Here is a 21,364-nt window from a genome sequence, read left to right as displayed (position 1 = left end):
ATAACCCGTGCTAAAGCCACTATGGGCACATGTGCGTTTGCGTAGATGAAACACACGCACATAACCCGTGATTAAGAAGTGCACGTGCACATGTGCATTAGCATGGATGAAACACACATTTATATAACCCGTGCATAAGCCGTGATATGCACATGTGCATTTGCGTGGATGAAGCACACGCACATAATCCGTGACTAAGTCATGCATGTGCACATGTGCAATTGCATGGATGAAGCACACATTTATATAACACTGCTTAAGCCGCTATGTGCACATGTGCGTGTGCTTAGATGAAGCACACGCACATAACCCGTGATTAAGAAGTGCATGTGCAAATATGCATTCGCATGGATGAAACGAACATTTATATAACCCGTCCTTAAGCCGTTATATGCACATGTGCATTTGTATAGATGAGGCATACGTAGATAACCCGTGATTAAGAAGTGCACGTGCACATGTGCATTATCATGGATGAAGCACAGATGTGTATATCACGTGCTTAAGCCGTTATATGCACATATGCAGTTGTGTGGATGATGCACACGCACATAACCCGTGATTGAGAAGTGCATGTGCACATGTGCATTAGCATGGATGAAACACACATTTATATAACCCGTGCATAAGCCGTGATATGCACATGTGCATTTGCGTAGATGAAGCGCACGCACATAACATGTGACTAAGTTATGTATGTGCACATGTTCACTTGCATGGATGAAGCACACATTTATATAACCCGTGTTTAAGCCCTTTCGTGCATATGTGCATTTCCGTAGAATAGGCACACGTACATAACCAGTGGTTAAGAAGTGCACGTGCACATGTGCACTAGCATGGATGAAAAACGCATTTATATAACCCGTCATTAAGCCGTTATATGCACATGTGCATTTGTGTAGATGAGGCATACGTACATAACCCGTGATTAAGAAGTGCACGTGCACATGTGCATTATCATGGATGAAGCACAGATTTGTATATCACGTGCTTAAGCCGTTATATGCACATATGCATTGTGAGGATGATGCACACGTACATAACCCGTGATTGAGAAGTGCATGTGCACATGTGCATTACCATGGATGAAACACACATTTATATAACCCGTGCATAAGCCGTGATATGCACATGTGCATTTGCGTAGATGAAGCGCACGCACATAACATGTGACTAAGTCATGTATGTGCACATGTTCACTTGCATGGATGAAGCACACATTTATATAACCCGTGTTTAAGCCGTTTCGTGCATATGTGCATTTCCGTAGAATAGGCACACGTACATAACCAGTGGTTAAGAAGTGCACGTGCACATGTGCACTAGCATGGATGAAAAACGCATTTATATAACCCGTCATTAAGCCGTTATATGCACATGTGCATTTGCATAGATGAGGCACACGTACATAACCCGTGATTAAGAAGTGCACGTGCACATGTGCATTATCATGGATGAAGCTCAGATTTGTATATCTCGTGCTTAAGCCGTTATGTGCACATATGCAGTTGTGTGGATGATGCACACGCACATAACCCGTGATTAAGAAGTGCATGTGCACATGTGCATTAGCATGGATGAAGCACACATTTATATAACCTGTGCTTAAGCCGTTATGTACACATGTGCATTTGCGTGGATGCAGTACACATTTATATAACCCGTGCTTAAGCCGTTGTGTGCACATGTGCGTTTGCACAGCTACTGCACATGTGTATGACACATTCGTAATACCGTGCAAGTGTATTTAGTTTCATTCTGCTAATATTTACATTAAATATGGCTATAGTATTTTTAATTGAAAGTTCAATTTTTTAAAAATTATTATATTACTCATTCTAAATAAACAATATAATGTAACCTGCATTTTTCGAAGGCTTAAGTACATTGGAATAAATATTCAATCAGATAAATCGACACGCTATAAATAGGCTCTCTCAGTAGCATAAAAAATGTGCGGTGTTCGCTTTGATGTAATAAATGACGTGAGAACCGAATAGACATGTGTCTGATTATATACATACAAAAAGATATGTAAATATAATAATCTTAATAAGATTATTATTGTTTGGAAGTAAAATATTATTTTTCTCTATTCGTTATTAATTTAATTTTTATTTCGAATCACGCATGCGCACTGGTTGGAGCTGTGTATTAGCCGTGCACGGCGCGCTTATTTGTGTGGTCGGGTACGAGCTGTGGTGTGGTGGTGTTTGTCCAATGTTGTTGAAGGCGAAGAATTCAACATTATATTATAATCAGGTGAGTGATGAACTTAATTTTACTGTAATTTGTAAAATTTAATAAAGCACCCGTTTAAATAATAAAACTGGTGTTAATGTTGCCGTATACACATGCATCCTGTTCTTCTCAAGCAGTATTTATTAGTTGACATTTTATGTCTTTGGAGGGGACATTGAAGCTATAGATATACATTGAAGGCACTGTCATGATTTGCATCTCTTTAAAGAAAGATCTGCAAGAGTCATTATCACGTAGTCCTTTTAACATGAAATAAATTATGCATACATAACCCTACATTTGAAAGGAGGTAGTGTTCCAACGGCAGAACCTCCGAGATAATTTACAATCAAATCAAGGTATGCTAGTATCATTACCAAATCCAGAATGGGAATTAGGGGTAATAGTTAAAATAGGGAAGGTTCTAGATTACTGGTCCCCCATATAGATTAGTAGCTGGGTAGGTTTCTTTCTGTACTAAGTTTATGCATTTAACTTATACAGTATTGCCGAGCGAGCGTTAGCGAGTGAAGGCGGGTTAGAACCCCGCAGGGCACGTTGTTTTCTGTCTTTATTACTGCTCAATGGGAAGGGACCAGTAATCAAGAACCTTGCCGTTAAAATAGAACCTGATCGTATGCATGTATTTTTCTTGAGCCATCTTTTAAGAAAGGTATAAAGGCATTACTCGAGCAAACGGTTCTATGAAATTTACACGCATTTATTGCATTTTCCGGTTTCTTTTTGCAGAACATGCACTAAATGAGGAGCTAATGCATAAACCACGAACCAACTTGTCTAGGTGGCCACTAAAAAGCACGAATGCTATCTAACCGAATCAGGGCAGGAGCGCAGCAGGAGGCCCGAGCGGATCAAAGGGGTGCGTTCGTAGGGAGCAGGCGGGTCAGCAACAAGGGCATACGCATAAACGAGGATAGTGAAAACATACATTAAATATCTGCAATAATTTTTACCTTCAAAAGCACTTATATAATAGTAGTAATTCTTAATTTCAAAATGGCTTCACTGCTTTCCCGCGTACAAATGGTCTGCTGCGAGGAGAAATTCGTATGCTCTGAATTTTTACTTTTCTACACTTACCATGACGCTTGAAAAACTATAATACGACGCTCTTTATCACACGTATCGACGCTCTCTAATCGTATGCTTACATTATATCTATCGCAGTCGTCCATTGCTAACACGAACGGAACTTTCCCGCAGTTTATTTTCACCTTCTTCGCATTCTTGTATTCTTCCGCTTCAGTAAATAGTTACATGTAGAATACGTTCACTACCATTGAAAATGTATTTCAATATGATATCCACTGACAGAAATTACTTATATTTACACTCTGCTTCTTTTACGAAAAGTGTTTCACATCGTATTTTACCTATAAATTTTGTTTTCGGTAGAACCGCCTGCTCGAGTGAACCCATACAAGCATTTTTTTGAAGACCTTACTGCAACATGCAATATTTAAAAAGGATATCTGAATATAGATCGAATTGATTCAGGATATAGCTTAAGGGCAACTCTTTACTGTAGGTCTCACATGTAACATCTCCACTGTGACTTACTTCACAAAAGATAACTCTGCGAGGCAGGGTTGGTTTAAACCAGCTGGTTTTTCAGAAAAAAAAAATGGTTTAAACAAGAAAGAAAAAAAAAAAAAAAAGAAAAATGTTTAAATCGTGTGAACTTTATGGTGACGTTTCCACATATCAAACCATCCGCATTACGTTTATCTACTTTTCACCTTTTAATCGAGGGGTCCCGTGTTCAATTCTCGGTCCATCTTTCAGGTGTAAAGCAAGTAGTAATTCGAGGTGTCTCTTTAAGCGAAAGTCTTCTCCGTGATAACGTTGGTATTTCATAAGGAATTTAAGCCTAAACATACGAAATGAAACCAAGTTATATATTTCTACTTGTTTTATAAAGAAGCCAAGGCTGCTTAAACATATTGATAGAAATTGGCAAAATTTATCAACTGCCTACGTAGCTTCCAACATCAGCTTGGATTTCACTTTGTTTTAATTTTATTGAATATCTACATACCCAATTTTTAATTTAATACCTCAGTTTTAGCCTAGTGATTATGATATGTTGACCTTCAAATTTTACACACAAATACATTTAAATAACAGGATTTTCCCAATGGAGTTTCCCGATTTATATATATAATTCTGTATAATGTTTTTACTTGTGTAACTGTTTGTCTTTTAGTCCTTCTGAAATGACTCTTGACTAGGGATGGCCACAAAGTTCCGGTTCCAGAACCGGTTCTTAGGAACCGGTTTCAGACTTGGATCCGAAAGCCCCCAAAGACCCGTAAAGGAGCCACAAATTTCACCTTCAAAACACTGCAAAGAGGACCATGCGCTTGTGCTCTCCCCGCCCAAACTCTCTTGTGCCCCCAGAAAACAATTTTGGTCCACCAGTTTTTTTTTGTTTTTATTTTGGTCCACCAGTGTTTTTTGTTTTTATTTTGGTCCACCAGTGAGTGTTTAGCCAAATGAGTTGGCCAATTTGCCTGTTTAACCATTAAGTTTGCCAGTTACCCAGTTAATTTAGCTAAATGAGACAAGCGGCCGCCACCTGGGTGCCTGCCTGTCGCTTCCACCATTTCATCTAGCACACTGTTCACAGCCTTCCAGCAGCTCGTGTTTAGTGTAGGGATCGTCACAAAGTTTCGGTTCCAGACCTGGATCCGAAAACCCAGTTCCAGAACCGGTTACAGACCTGGATCCGAAGAACCGGTTCCGGACCTGGATCCGAAAAACCGGTTGTTGAACCGGATCTTCTAGAACCGGATCCGTTCAGACCCGAAAAACTGTTCCAACAGGAACCGGTTCTGGCCATCCCTACTCTTGACAATTATAGCTATTAACAAGCAAGCTTATGTAAAGATCAGTACAACGTATTTTTATCAAGAGTCCTTCGTGAGTGAGTCGGCAATCACATTTGTGACCAGTTAACCCCGGTTTCGTGTCCAAATGGACAATTTCTCTTGGATGTCTTTGAAGCTAGAACAGCTGGGGGATAGCCCAGTGCCTAGAATAGATAACTTGGTTTCAAATTTTATGCCCGAATGCAATCTCTTTGTCAAACCAAGGACCATGGGAGGGGGACCTCTCATAATTTGTACGTGAGAGATACTGGCGACCATCATTTTTGTATTGGCGAGTGAGTCTGACTTTGAAATTTTGCGCCCTGTTGTCTGTTATGCTATTGTCATTTTCTCTCTCTCTCTCTCTCTCTCTCTCTCTCTCTGTAATAATGCACGAAATTTGCACTTCACAAAAAAATCAAAGCTCTGTTCAGTCATGTCTTTAACCCGTTATGTAGATTCTTACAAAAAATAAAGTAGTACGAGAAAAAGCACAATCTTATCAAAAAAGAGCTGAGTTTGAATGATTTATGAGTGTTATCTAGTTAGGATATTTTTTCCTTCACTGCTATTAAATTTTTCATAGTCACTTATGAATCTTTGTAAATAGTGAATTGAAAAAATGAAATGAAATCTTTGAGTTTTACGTCCCACGGTTATGCCGGTTAGGCTAAAGGAGACGGTGATAATGAGAGATGAGTAAAATGGTGGAATGAAGAAAGTGGGAGAAAACGGGAGTACCCCGAGAAAACCCACGAGCACGGTGTTTGTCCACCACAAAGCTCACTTGGCGGGGGCTGGGATCGAACCCGGGACCCCAAGCACCAGAGGTGAACGCTCTACCACTGAGCCACCGCGCCTCCCAAATAGTGAATTGAAACTAAATTGTCCACAATAATGTAAATGGATTGTGTGTGCTAGATTTGACTTTAAAACTTGTTTTGAGAACACACAAAATTTAAATTTGAGCATATTACAAATGTGATTTGACGCGAAATAACTGTGTAGTAATATGTAAGAAAGATATGGTAAAAATTGAAGTGTTTTCTTTCATAATACTTTCATTTTCTTAAATGTGGGAAACTAGGTCGTATCTACATACTATAATTTTTCCGCTATTTTTGGAAACTAATAGGAAGTTTTTAATTATGTATACGACAAACGCCATGAGATATTTATTATTTGTCCACACGGGCCAGTTAATTTATATATATTAGTATGGCGCTAAATACGTTGTACAACTGTTAGGTGTTACACTACCGAAAACGTGAGAAAATTAACTTTAAGGATCCATGGCTCCAGTACTATGGGACCAATCGTGGTCGGGTCAAAGCGTCACATAGGAACTAGTATGTGTCCTATCCAAATATCCACGTTTCAGAATCGTGCGGCATTTGCGCATCAATTTCTGTAGAGGCAGTTGATTAGTACTTCAAATTTCCGGAGCATTTCCGAAATGCCTCTCTAAGCTTTAATGCGCAAATGCCGCACGATTCTGAAACATGGATATTTGAATAAGGCACACCCTAGTTCCTAAGTGATGTTATGCAGGGCTCCCAGCTGTCCTATTTTCCTATTTTTTCTTATTTGTTTGGAAATGTGTGTATATTTGTCCTATATTTTAATCTTCTCCTATATTTCCTATATTTTTAGTGATTGCATTATTAAAAATACAAGCCAAAGACAGTTCCAGTGACGATTTAAGTTGCTACATATTAGCAATATGCTAAATAAGTCATAGCATTTTTTAAGGGACAAGTCACTAATCCTCACTATTACTTTTTTTTTAAAAATTTGCTCTTTACTATCCTCCTCTGTTCATTTTTTTTTTCTGTTTCCTATGTGCTTATTCTTCCTCAATGAAGCTTAGCTGAGGAACCTTACCGTGCTCCAGACTCTTGTAACGCAAGCTGTGTTAGCATTTTCTTTCAGCAGTGTGTGCAGCAGTATTGTTTCGGCATTAAGGTGTGTTGGTATTCACCAACATATCCCAACGTCTTCCAATATTGCTGTACATAATATGCAAGGTCCACACGCGTCCTGGAAACCCTGGAAATAAAAGTGTTTCGTAAAAACGTCCTGAAAAGGTCACGGAAAACGTCCTGACGAGAACTTTCTGGAACTTCAAGATTTCCATTGAAAGTCAATGAAAATCCTCAATGTTGTTAGAAGCTCTGTTGTATCTTTTCTAGAGCACAAAGGTGAAAAATCCAGGAGTCTGAAATAGTTACCTATAATGAGCAACCAAGACAATATTACGTGAGTAGACATTTATAGACTTTATAACATTTCAGAAAATAAATTGTTTTCACAGAAATTAGTTATGTAGCGCTCCCTAGCAGAATGCTCCCGATTTTTGGTGACTGAATTTGATCTAACTTTGACCTAAGTTTTCCGGAGATACATAGATTATCTCCACTTTATAGGTTCAGATTCGCGTACATCCTGTATGAGATTTACCATTGTTATTTTTTTTTTCCTACTAGATAGCACCATTAATACTCCTCATTGTGAATATAAACAACTAAAAGTAGTACTGATGGCACAGTCCGTCAATCTTCTATTTCAGTGTTCTAACTTATTAAATTAAAAAAAAAAAAAAAAAAAAAAAATCGTCGCTTTGCATGAGTAAGGTTGTGAATTTACGAAATACATATTTTTCTGAAGTCATGGCAATTGTATTAATTTGAAAGGGATGTTTGTATGATACTTTTTATATTGCTACTCTCACTATTTCATTGTAATAATAGAATATTGAGTGTCTGTTATTTATCTTATTGTGCTCTGAAATTAAACTTCACTTTCTGCTCACTTTTATATTGACTGTTCGCTTCTATATTCATGTGTAAGACAAAAACTTGACATTTACAACATTGGTGCTGAATACTAAATTGTCGTAAGAGTTGACATTTTGAAGTTATTAAATACGTTTCATCCGTATGCATGTTTTTTTCTATAAGTTAAATTGTGTAAAAAGTTTTCAACAACTAAGAATGTATGTGTATATTGACTATGTATATGTATAATTTTATCAAATTTGCAGAATTAAGACACATTCAAAAAGTCACACATTAAAGAATTATCTTCTTTAGCGATCATGGGAACTCGGATAGTACTACATTCCTCCACATGCTCTATGAAGTAAAAACAGTGGAGTTGGCAAAAAATGTAATGCATTTCCTAGGTTGGTTTCTTCAGCAAACAAACGAAAGTAACATTGAAAAAAAAAACTACCAATAACATTGATTGTTTAAAAGTAAGATGTATTAATCTATCCAAATTGGATCCTAGTTTTCATCAGATTTGCTGATTTATTTTTGCCACCACATTTCACATCATATAAAAGATATGTAACCTTGGCAGATAACTTAATCACAAGAAATAATTTATGGTGATTATTTGCTCTAACATTAACTAAATATTGAAAAATATTATTTATATGCATGAAATTTTTTCGCTGCATTAACACAGCACAATCGATACAATGTTACTTTCAGTTTCAGATGTTGGCGAGTGGTGGAAAAGCTCCAAAACAACTAGCACAGAATATTCTTCGTCGTGTCGTGGTGGATGAAGTTGCTGAGCTGTATAGCCTCACAGGAAAGTCGGGAATAAATTGTGTGAGGAAGCTGTCGTTTGTGGAGACACAAACCTACAAGTTTATTGTTGGTAAGATTTTTTTGTGCATTTTTTTTTTTAATCGTGATCGCATTGTCTTCAATGCTTGATAGTTTATAGGGTGTTTATTGGGAAAGGGCAATAATTAGGTTGTGCTCAAGCATGTCCAGAACAAGAAGTCCATATAAACTTTGTTTCAGGGATATTACTATATGAATTTGGTACATGTGGACAAGGAAATGTGTACATTGGAGTTACGTTGAAACAGTTTCATTAATTTTATGTTCCCGCTGTTATTTACCAACACTGTACACCTTTTCTTTCAACCACCCATACAGTAGCCCAAGGGTGTTAGAACAGGTGCCTAGGTGGCCATTAGACTAGCCCAAAACATCCAATCCAACGACTAGTATTTTGCGTGAAGGCACTGGGTGATAGTCGAGTGAAAACGGTTCACCGTCCATTTGGTATCACATGATGCGTAGAAAGAATACTATCCTCCAAATACGGAGGGAAAGTATTTTGCGAAAGATGAAGGTATGGTGCACTGTCAACACGAAAGTTCCATCTGGTAACTGTTCGCATGAAGCATGTTGGTTTTCCGCGGACCATTGGTGCCAATTATGAGTAGTGTTAATCCTGTAGTATCCTCCTCAGTCCTCTTTACATTAGTTACCATTCTCGTGTCTTATAGTATCACAGTACGCATTTCAACATAATTGCAGTGTACCCTTGTCACCATGCATTAAACTTCATGTAGTGATATATCTGAAACAAAGGTTTAAAACGTATATGTTTATGTAAACTTGATTGTTGTAGTCGACAAATCTGACCGCCTCTCAAATTATTGACCTTTCCTCCTGAAGCACCCTGTATATTGTTTCTTTTTGAGTAACAAATTGTTCTTTGATATAAAATATACTGTTTTGCAATAGAATGTAAGTTGAGTGTTTGTAGTAACACAGACCCCACCAAAAACAAAACAAACAGAAGAAAAGTGAGATGAGTACAGTTATGTTTAATTATTTCAATAAGTGAGGAATTTTTAATTTGATAGGTTCTTTTTCTGGCGTTAGTAGAAGCCATAAAATTCTACTATATTTACTCAATTATACCGCTGAATTGTTCCAAATTTTATTACCTTAAAACAATGATTCTCATTATAAACAATAATTTTGAAAGGCATGTGAAACATGGCCGTTGGTTCAATTCCAGATCACACAAAATATTTCCAATCCTCTCCCCACATTATTTAAACTTGTAAGACGAAAATATCATACGTCGTATATGCTTTGTAATGACTGCACTTTTTTATTTACTTAAAAAGTCACTGACAATTGCTGCAAATGATAAAAATGTCAATTAGATTGAGAGGGGAGTCATTGGTGTGGTGAGTGACTCACTGCTGGGAATGACAATTTCAGTAATCTTCAATACAGAGAGGCAGTGGGAGGGGGGGAAAATCGGAGCATAAACTTCTCTGTATGCTGTATGCAAAATAGTTTTTCTTTATCTGTTCCGTATAAAAATTGCGTGAAGTATTATACTCTCGTAAGTACAGCAAATATCTCATTACCAAGGTATCATTCAGACGGAAAAGGATTGCATACCAAAATTGTTGTTAGGGTTTCTCTTTCTCACTTTTGATGTTCTTATTTTAGGATTTAAGTTTACTAATGAATGTATAATTTCATATATATCAACATAGTCATATGTACATTTTTTTCTAGCATCTGCAAAGAAATTATATCCTGAGTGTTCGGAGGAGCAAATCAGGGAAGCGATAAGTGATTGGCTGCACCACGCCAAAACAAGGAGGTCACGAAGGTACGTATCACCTCTGATGTTTGGTTTTCATGTATTCGTAAGCCTTTATTTTAATATTTACATGCAATTTTGCAGCAGTTTTCAAAATAAGAACGGTTAACAAGTGGTCTCCAAGCTTTAAATTGTCACTATAATCTACATCAGAAGTCGGCAACAGGGCGGACATTTTTGCATACTTGGGACCTAGCGGGCAAGGAGGTGCGGAACTGTGCTTTTACCTTGAAATATGTGCGAGTAGCTAACGGAGTATAAAATGTGTTTGCTCTCGTAGGTAATTTATAAGCAGAAAAAAAAACCTTTGACGCAGTCATTCTTTCAACTTTATTCTCTATAATTTATACGCACCTATTCTCAACGTGTATATTAACGCTCTCCAGCGGCGTTCTCATTTTCAAAGGGGACAGTAGAACAAAACTGGGCGATTCGGGGGTGTTTGAGATTTCATGATCTTTAAGACTTTTTTCTTATTCTGCGAGAACGATTATGTATTTTACAAACTATTAGAAATTTGTAGACTTATATGACACAAACAAACTTTTTCTTTTTTTTTTAAAGGTTAATATCGACGGAAAAGAGAGGAACATTTCATTTTTTTTTTTTCGTCTTGTACAGTGTTCAATATAAATATCGCAACTCGACTACAGTTTTAAGATTTTATCTTATGCAATACATTTGAAATCAATGTTCTGCAGGTTGCTGCATAATCAATCTAACCTTAAACTAACGCCTGATAGGCAGGTAACCAGCGAAATATTGATTTCAAATGCATAAATTAAAGTATTGTACTACTATAGAGTTGCGATATTTATGTGGAACATTGTACCACCTGATGATAAAAAGAAATTGACTCATTGATAGTAAAAGAAATGTTTCTTAAGAATCTTACTAGTATTGTTTAAATTCAAAATGTACATTATATTAGTTGAAAAAAAGAAGAAACCTTTACGTCAGGATTGCAACGCTGAGTTAGGAAGGAGGATAATCCGATGTCCCGTCATTGCACTATTCGATTTACAGGCACGCAGACAGAGAATATGGATTTTGCCGATCGCTTATCTAGGATATAGGATCTTTTTTTCTTACACAAATTTGCCACTGTGTTTTTGCATATTTTGGGTTAAATTTTAAGCAGTACTTAGTCTTCCAGTGTCTCAGTATCTAGTAACATGACTTGAAATATGAATATCTAAAAAAATTTATTAATAATGCCATTGTACTTGATAGCAATAAGATTTATAAATTTGTTTCACTGTGAGTCATATAAGTCAGGGGCGCACTGACAGGAAGTCCGTCGGATCTGAACCCCTATAACGTTTAATTTGTATGAAAATGAATATAATTTCAAGGGCAGGTACGTAACTTATTTGCATTTCATACTCTAAACCATCCTCGGCCGCTCGCAGAGAGGAATACAGAGTGCACTACTGTATATACTTCTGCCTATCTTGCATAACGTGGTAGAGATCAGCCAGTTATATACAATTGATAATATGGAAAAGGCAACGTTTTTATTGGTTGTTCATGCCACAAAAATAAATCTTTTTCATCTTGCTTGCTTCTCTGAATATTGTTTCTTACTTTCAACCCACTTCCCGTAGCTTAGGTAACATAAAACTTCCATTTGTGCTAGATTTTTCTTCGTTATGCGTTGCCTCACAGCTTTCGTCTTCATTTTGAACTTTTCAGAAGGCATTCGAAGTGTAGTGTTTCGATCATCCGTGAACATTCACCTCAATTTCTCTACCAAATTCACTTCTCATAGTTCTTACTGCATCCAGTCTTGAGTTTATTCTCATCCTTCACTGTCCGTACGAATGAGCACGGGGTGAACAAGCATGCTCATACATTTACTCCTGTTGTAATAACTCAGTTTTACGTGTACTTAAACCCACACTTGTCAATGTCATTCAAGGTCAGTGCATTTAGTACCATTTACTCATGAGATGTTCTACCAGTGTTTTCAACACACGTTTGCACAGGATTGCCACCTGTCGATAAAAAGCCAGCCTCGTTTTCAAATTGCTAATTTAAATAATCTTACTGGAATTGATTCAATACCCTAAGAAATCTTATTTCAGAGATGCTGATGGTGGTGATTTATTGAGCTTAAATGGTAGTCTTTAGCTTTGTTTCTGGAGAAAATGGTATGGCATGTATAATTTGGATGGACCATATTTAAATTCTTAATCTCAAACTATGCTAAGAATATGACTGTGATTTAGTTTAAATAGATTGATTTAGTGTCTGCACTTACTGTATTACTTTTAAAACTTCTCTTTACAGGATGCAGAGGACTGAGGCCAAGGATTTATCGGAGAAAGTAAATTAAAAGAAAGAAAAAAAAAAACTACAACCATCTTGTAGATTACTTTTTATATTTAATAAGAAATAAATGTATAGATATATATATAATCAGTTCTTATCAATGTTGTAATACCTACTATTTCCATAAAATTACAGCGGAGTTGCACCAAGTTACGGTTAATAGAATATATAAACATTTTTGCACTTGAATTTTGTTTAAAATCTAGTTTCACTTGTGATTGAGTTGAGGCCACTTTGCTTTATCAAGCATATATTTTAAATCTGAAATAGCTCCATGATGGCTTTTGATGAAATCATACTATGTAAAAGCTATGTTGACAAACCAAGCACTGTATTAAAAGAAAAAAATATATATGCAAACCACAACTGTTTATAAGTTCAGAACCTAATTATTCAGACAAGTATGAGTTTTTTCTTTCTTAATATTTTCAGTATCATATATAGGGGTCGGAAGTTAAAGATAGTTTTTCCCAAGTGCCCGAAGGTAAGAGGAACACCATAATATATGTTAATTTCGGGTCATTTTAGGCCAGAAAATGCTTAGTTTTAAGTCATATTTGGCTTATTGGTCCCCATTTCCCTTTAAGTCTTAACAGCTGGTTTTGGTACTTGACCTTTTTTCAACTACAGTTTTGCTGCCCATTCTCAATTAGAAACTCTTAAACATAGTTTTCTGTAATAATCTCTGACAATAGGAACCCTTGAATGACTGGAGCAGGTATAGTAGGTATGACCAGACAGTAGATGCTTGTGAGGATTGTCCTCCAAGTAGTTCAAAATGAACAGCAGAAACAGGGCGACGAAAATGCAAATTTGCAATTTTTTTTTTCTGTTCAACATATCACCAGAATTGTGTATTATTTAAATATTATACACATTAAGTGTATCATTATTGATTTTATCATATTTTAAGTATTTTTTTCCAAATTTAGGTCATTTTCTTAATATGTTTAGGCTTTTTAAAAATTTTTTTAGGTAAGGTCTTCAACTTCCAGGCCCTAATGGTACGATACCCAATATGCTGCATAGCAAAATGAAAAGTCTATAATGATATATGTGTAGGAAGAAAGAAAAATATTGTCTAAATGCTCGTGACAGTGGTTTGTTAATATATACGCTACTGATAAACAAAGTTTCGTCAGAGTACCATATTGTCTCGTCTTCAGGTGACGAGAATATGCTGTAGCTGCCTTTTGAGGGGGGGGGATTGGAATATAGAACTTTGGGATTACTGACCTGGAACGTTAATGGTGCGGTAGAGTAGTGCACGAGTCAGTAATTTTGGGTAAGTATATAATTGCTTTTTCGTTACATGTAACTCTGTTACTTTTCAAGAAGACGTTTACAATGTTGTATTTGAACTGCGTAAGGCACCAAATATATAAACTCCTTTTTTTTCGTTGTATCTCTAATATGCTTTTACATCACCTCTACACTACGAGGAAATCACCTGTGTCCTACATGAAAATCCACTCGGTACTGCGTGTAAATCAAATGTGCGGAAGGTGTAAATCACTTGTGCAGGACGTGTGCATGGTAGGTATTGCGCATCCGAAGATGTTGAATAGAACCTGTGACGCTTATGTGCATCACATGTACAGGCGTACATTTATACAGATGATGCACATGTAGCATCCGTGCAATTGTACATGTACTACATGTAAATCACCTCTGTCGTTCATGTAAATCAAATACGTGCTACGTGTAAATCAACTGTGCGGAAGGCGTAAATCACTTGTGCAGGACGTGTGCACTGCACATGTACTGTGCACGTGAAGATGTTGAATAGGACCTGTGACGCTTATGTGCATCACATGTACAGGCGTACATTTATACAGATGATGCACATGTAGCATCCGTGCAATTGTACATGTACTACATGTAAATCACCTCTGTCCTACATGTAAATCAAATACGTGCTACGTGTAAATCAACTGTGCGGAAGGCGTAAATCACTTGTGCAGGACGTGTACACTACACATGTACTGTGCACGTGAAGATGTTGAATAGAACCTGTGACGCTTATGTGCATCACATGTACAGGCGTACATTTATACAGATGATGCACATGTTGCATCCGTGCAATTGTACATGTACTACATGTAAATCACCTCTGTCCTACATGTAAATCAAATACGTGCTACGTGTAAATCAACTGTGCGGAAGGCGTAAATCACTTGTGCAGGACGTGTACAATACACATGTACTGTGCACGTGAAGATGTTGAATAGGACCTGTGACGCTTATGTGCATCACATGTACAGGCGTACATTTATACAGATGATGCACATGTTGCATCCGTGCAATTGTACATGTACTACATGTAAATCACCTCTGTCCTACATGTAAATCAAATACGTGCTACGTGTAAATCAACTGTGCGGAAGGCGTAAATCACTTGTGCAGGACGTGTGCACTGCACATGTACTGTGCACGTGAAGATGTTGAATAGGACCTGTGACGCTTATGTGCATCACATGTACAGGCGTACATTTATACAGATGATGCACATGTTGCATCCGTGCAATTGTACATGTACTACATGTAAATCACCTCTGTCCTACATGTAAATCAAATACGTGCTACGTGTAAATCAACTGTGCGGAAGGCGTAAATCACTTGTGCAGGACGTGTACAATACACATGTACTGTGCACGTGAAGATGTTGAATAGGACCTGTGACGCTTATGTGCATCACATGTACAGGCGTGCATTTATACAGATAATGCACATGTTGCATCCGTGCAATTGTGCATTTACTGCGTGTAAATCACCTGTGTTCTACATGTAAATAACCTCTGTCCTACATGTAAATCACCTGGGTATTGCGTGTAAATCACCTCTATCGTACATGTAAATCACCTATGTGCTACATGTAAATCCCCTCTTTCCTACATGTAAATCATCTGGGTACTGCGTGTAAATCACCTGTGTGCTACGTGTAAATCACCGCTGTCCTAGATGTAAATCACCTGTGCACTACATGTAAATCGAATACGTGTAACGTGTAAATCAACTGTGCGGAACGTGGAAATCATTTGTGCAGGACGTGTGCACTGCACATGTCCTGTGCACGTGAAGATGTTGAATAGGACTTGTGATGTATATGTGCATCACATGTACAGGCGTGCATTTATACAGATGATGCACATGTTGCATCCGTGCAATTGTACATGTACTACATGTAAATCAAATACGTGCTACGTGTAAATCAACTGTGCGGAAGGCGTAAATCACTTGTGCAGGACGTGTACAATACACATGTACTGTGCACGTGAAGATGTTGAATAGGACCTGTGACGCTTATGTGCATCACATGTACAGGCGTGCATTTATACAGATAATGCACATGTTGCATCCGTGCAATTGTGCATTTACTGCGTGTAAATCACCTGTGTTCTACATGTAAATAACCTCTGTCCTACATGTAAATCACCTGGGTATTGCGTGTAAATCACCTCTATCGTACATGTAAATCACCTATGTGCTACATGTAAATCCCCTCTTTCCTACATGTAAATCATCTGGGTACTGCGTGTAAATCACCTGTGTGCTACGTGTAAATCACCGCTGTCCTAGATGTAAATCACCTGTGCACTACATGTAAATCGAATACGTGTAACGTGTAAATCAACTGTGCGGAACGTGGAAATCATTTGTGCAGGACGTGTGCACTGCACATGTCCTGTGCACGTGAAGATGTTGAATAGGACTTGTGATGTATATGTGCATCACATGTACAGGCGTGCATTTATACAGATGATGCACATGTTGCATCCGTGCAATTGTACATGTACTATACGGATACTGTACGTGCATTGTGCTGTCTGGGTATTAGGAATATTGTGTCACTGTTAGGAGTATGATTGTCACAGTTAGGAACGTCCAAGTCACTCTTGGGAGTATGTGTATCACTTTTAGAGTATTTCTTCACTGTTAGGAGTATTGTGTTACTGTTAGGGCAATGTGTATCACTTTTGAGAGTATTTGTGTCACTGTTAGAAGTATGTGTATCGCTGTTACGTCAATGTGTATCACTGTTAGGAGTATTTGTGTTGTTCGGAGTATCAATATCACTTCTAGGAGTATGCCACTGTTAGGAGCATTTCTGTCACTGTTGGGAATGTGTCACTTTAGGAGAATTTCTTCACTGTTAGGACAATATGTACCACATTTGGGAGTATTTGTGTCACTGTTACAAGTATGTGCATCGCTGTTACGTCAATATGTACCACTGTCAGGAACATTTGTGTTTTAGGAGTGCGAGTGTCACTGATAGGAGTATGATGTAACTGGTAATAATATATGTGTGTCATTGTTAAAAGTATGAATCTCTGTTAGAAGTTATCAGACTGTATAGATACAATCTGTCACTTAACACAATGTTTTTATATACATTGCATAAATAAATAAATTATCTATTCCAGCAGAATTAAAAAAATATCAACTGCATCAGATGGCACCGAACGACATACCTTTTAACCTCATAAAATTAGATTTTTTCTATTTTTTCGAAAATTACTCATAAGAATTTGCCCTCAAGAACGCCATCTTTTTCAGCTTAATGCAATCTACCGATTGGTATTCTGTATTTCCCATCTTTGAACACTCTTTCTCGGTTGTACGTTAGTAATATTGTAGAAATTATCTAATATATTAAATTGAAAGTGACTACCTTTGTGATTTAATAACTCTTGAACCACCCGACCGATCTCGATCAAATTTTCAACATAGATGAGGCTCGGGCCTGGGAGGGTCACTATCGTTTCAGTTTGAAGTTATAACGTGAGGGAGGGGGGAGATATGTAAAAATGATCGAAAATGACCGATATTAGTGTCGAATCCATAGTTTGGCAGGGACGCTGAGATGAACAGTGACACTTTCGATACCATTTAAATCCAAATTCAGTCCCGCAACTTGGAAGGAGCAGATATACATATGATCGAAAATGACCATAGTAGTGCCAAATCCTCAGTTTTCGGGTTCGCTGAGACGAACATTAATACTTCCGATCCCGTTTAAAGCCAAACTCACCCCCGCTAATTGGAGAAGGGGGAGGGAGTGATATATAAATTGATTGAAAATGACTGATATTTGTGTCGAATCCATAGTTTTTGGAATCACTGAGATGAACAGTGACACTTCCGACCCCGTTTACATCCAAATTTAGCCCCAGAACTTGGGGGAGGGGATATATATATATATATAGATGGTGATCAGAAAAATGGAAACACCTGTAGTTGGCAACACGTCAGATGTATGGGTTGGCAGTGGGGTCGTGGCGCCCGCAGCGCCAGACCGCTGGTGGTGGTTTGTTAGGTCGGTCTCCATACTACGTCAGGCGCAGTGGAACAGCAGTGTCCAGTGGCTGCAGCAGACGGAGGTAGTGTAAAATGGGAGACCTCTCAGATTTTCAAAGAGGACAAATTGTTGGTGCGCGGTTATGTGGAGTGAGTGTGACGGCAGTGGCTACTGTATTAGGTGTGTCGCGTGGGACAGTGTCGAAGGTGATGACGGCCTACACAACACACGGGAAAACCACATCGGGGAAGCGGAATAGTGAGCGGAAGAAAATCATGAGTGACAGGTCACGCCAGATATTAAAGCGCATTGTCACGCAGAACCGTCGTGCCACTGCGGAGCAAGTGACGGAGGAACTCAATCAGCACCTCCCCCACCCTGTTTCGACAATCACAGTCCGCCGCGAATTACATGACATGAACTTACGGGGTCGTGTTGCACGGGGCAAACCGCTCATCAGGGACCATAACGCTTTCGAACGCCGCAAATGGTGCCGCGACCATGCAACTTAGACCGTTGAGGACTGGGAACGTGTGATATGGTCGGATGAGTCATCCTTCACCCTATTTCCAACCACGGGCCGTGTTTATGTGTGGAGAACGCCCAAAGCTCATGATCTGCAGTGTCTCCGCCCAACTGTGAAACATGGCGGCGGCTCGGTGATGCTGTGGGCCGCCATATCATGGTTTTCATTGGGTCCTGTGGTCACACTTAGCGGACGAATCACTGCCAACGATTATGTCGCAATTTTAGGAGACCACTTGCATCCTATGGTCCGGATGTTGTTCCCGGACAATGACGCCATCTTCCAGGATGATAATGCACCCATTCACACAGCTGGTGTTGTTGCAGCGTGGTTTGAGGAACATCGGGATGAAGTTCAACACCTCCCCTGGCCCGCCCAATCCCCAGATCTCAACATAATTGAACATCTGTGGTCCGCCTTGGAAACACGACTCCGGCGACGATTTCCACCTCCATCCTTTCTCACAGAACTGGCCGATGCCCTGCACGAGGAATGGTGTAAAATTCCACTTGCTACCATTCACGACCTCTATGCCTCCATCCCACGTCGTATCAAGGCTGTTCTGAAGGCGAAAGGTGGCCCGACATCATATTAATCTGGTAAGCTGCAATTTCGTTCAGGTGTTTCCATTTTTCTGATCACCATCTGTGTATATATATGATTGAAAATGACCATATTAGAGACGAATCCACAGTTTTTAGGTTCGCTGACATGAACAGTAATACTTCCGAGGCCGTTGAAATCCTTACTCAGCCCCGCAACTTGGAGGAGCAGAGGGGGAGATATACAAAAATGATCAAAAATGACCATATTAGTGCCGAACCCATAGTTTTCGGGGTCTCTGAGGTGAACAGTGACACTTCCGATGCTGTTTAAATCCAAATTCAGCCCCGCAACTTTGGGGGAGAGGAGAGATAAAAATGATCGAAAATGACCGATATTAGTGTTGATTATCTAGTCTTCAGGTTCGACGAGACGAGCAGTAACACTTCCAATGTCGTTTAAATCCAAAGTCAGCCTCCATTGCCCTTTATGTCCAAAGTGAAACGTATTCTCCCCGTGCAAAGAACAGGGCTACTTACTAATACTGTAGAGTAGTTACGTTCCTGCAACCCCGAATAGTATTGAAAGCTTAGAATTTCTTGGTAAAAATGGGGGAGGGAGAAGAAGGAAGAACCAAACTGACAGTTTCAATTTATGGAGTGCAAGGACATATTTTTTATATATGCTTAGCTACCCATATATGCTATTGAATGCAGCGATTTCAATTCAAACAAAGGCAATTGGAAACTTCATTCATCTTATTATGAGGGAAGGGAGTCACCGGGTACAAATGCAGTGGAGCAATATTAATATTATTGGACTGACGTGCCACGAATAACAAATTAAATGCTACAGTCTTGAACTTATGTAATGCAGGAACAAGTTGCAGAGGAGTACATTTCTTATTCAGACCAGATTTATTTTGTGAATAGATTTTTGGGGTGGGATATATTTTATTATAATAAACATTTTATCATACTCTCAATACGAAATAAATCCTTTCACAAGAGAAACAACCACTCTACCATTCCTAGTATCCATCATCTTAATTAATAGTATCGGAATTTAACGTTATGTCACGTTTCAACACAATATATCTATAGACAGATACATCATGGCTATATGACTATATAGCTTCTCCTCTTCGGTGCGAGAGACCAGGGTTTGATTCTTAATAGGAATTCATGCAATTCGGACCTTACTTGCCTTAAGGTGAGGTCACGTTTCATATAGCCTCCATATTGAAAGAAATGCTGAACCATAATTCAACCAATCGAGCGAATCTATAGTTTAGCGTGGTAACAGGCGCGCACCCAGAAATTTGGTTGGGAGACAGGGATGTACGCAGGAAATTATTTCGGGAGGGGTCTAAAGTGTTTCGGGGGGTCCAAATACAATTTTAGGCTAAATTATATGAAAATTTATAAAATTGCCCCTAAAAAAAAACTACATTTACAAAAAGTCGGGATTTTGGGGGGGGGTCCGGACCCCTAGGACCCACCCCCGCGTACGCCCCTGTTGAAGGGATCCAAGGGTTGGGGTTGTTCAATATTAAGAGACACGATGTCTATGCAGTATGGAATGGGTGTTATTCTACTGCCGAAGAGGGACAGCGGTGGCTCCAAGGATGTTCTTTGTCAACGATACTTTTTGCACTCGCATTAGATCCTTTACTTCGACAGTTGGCCAACCTGCACCCCCTGGACCCTCCCGTTTCTTGAGTCAAAATATATTCGGGTATGCGGATGACGTTACCATCACCGGAGTGGATCCTGTTCTTATGGCGCGGGTTTTTGCAGTGTTGCAACGTTTTGCACTTTGTTCCGGATTAACCTTCTTTCACATTGAGGTGGCGATTTGCCGTCGCCGCTCGCGGCAGTTTGCCGCGTGAGAAGTGTACCCTTTCATATTAACGCGGCTTTTTGCCGCGAATGAAAAATATGCGAGCAGGGTTGCTGTGCAACTGAAGAAACAAAACCTTGTGACTATTGTCGTGTTGTGGTGGTTGCAATGGACAGACGCAAAAAATGTCTTCTACTCGCCTTGTTAAGACACAGGCAGAAAAAAAAGCGTCAGAGACACATATGG

General features: G+C 38.8%; 1 protein-coding gene across 1 annotated transcript; it reads left to right on the top strand.

The window, feature by feature from the left end:
* The first annotated feature begins 254 nt into the window (after nt 1-254).
* On the top strand, nt 255-12,983 carry LOC145671013 (uncharacterized). The gene is made up of 4 exons (XM_081739662.1): nt 255-2,265; nt 8,633-8,804; nt 10,484-10,580; nt 12,864-12,983. The coding sequence occupies exons 1-4, from the start codon at nt 2,134-2,136 to the stop codon at nt 12,907-12,909; spliced, it is 447 nt and encodes a 148-aa protein (XP_081595788.1). The 5' UTR covers nt 255-2,133; the 3' UTR covers nt 12,910-12,983.
* The last annotated feature ends 8,381 nt before the right edge of the window (nt 12,984-21,364 follow it).

Source organism: Thermobia domestica, chromosome 2, assembly GCF_964235325.1.
Source record: "Thermobia domestica chromosome 2, izTheDome1.hap1.1, whole genome shotgun sequence".
NCBI classification, from domain to species: domain Eukaryota; kingdom Metazoa; phylum Arthropoda; class Insecta; order Zygentoma; family Lepismatidae; genus Thermobia; species Thermobia domestica.
The sequence above is the reverse complement of the archived record's forward strand: the minus strand, read 5'-3'. Positions and strand labels throughout refer to the sequence as shown.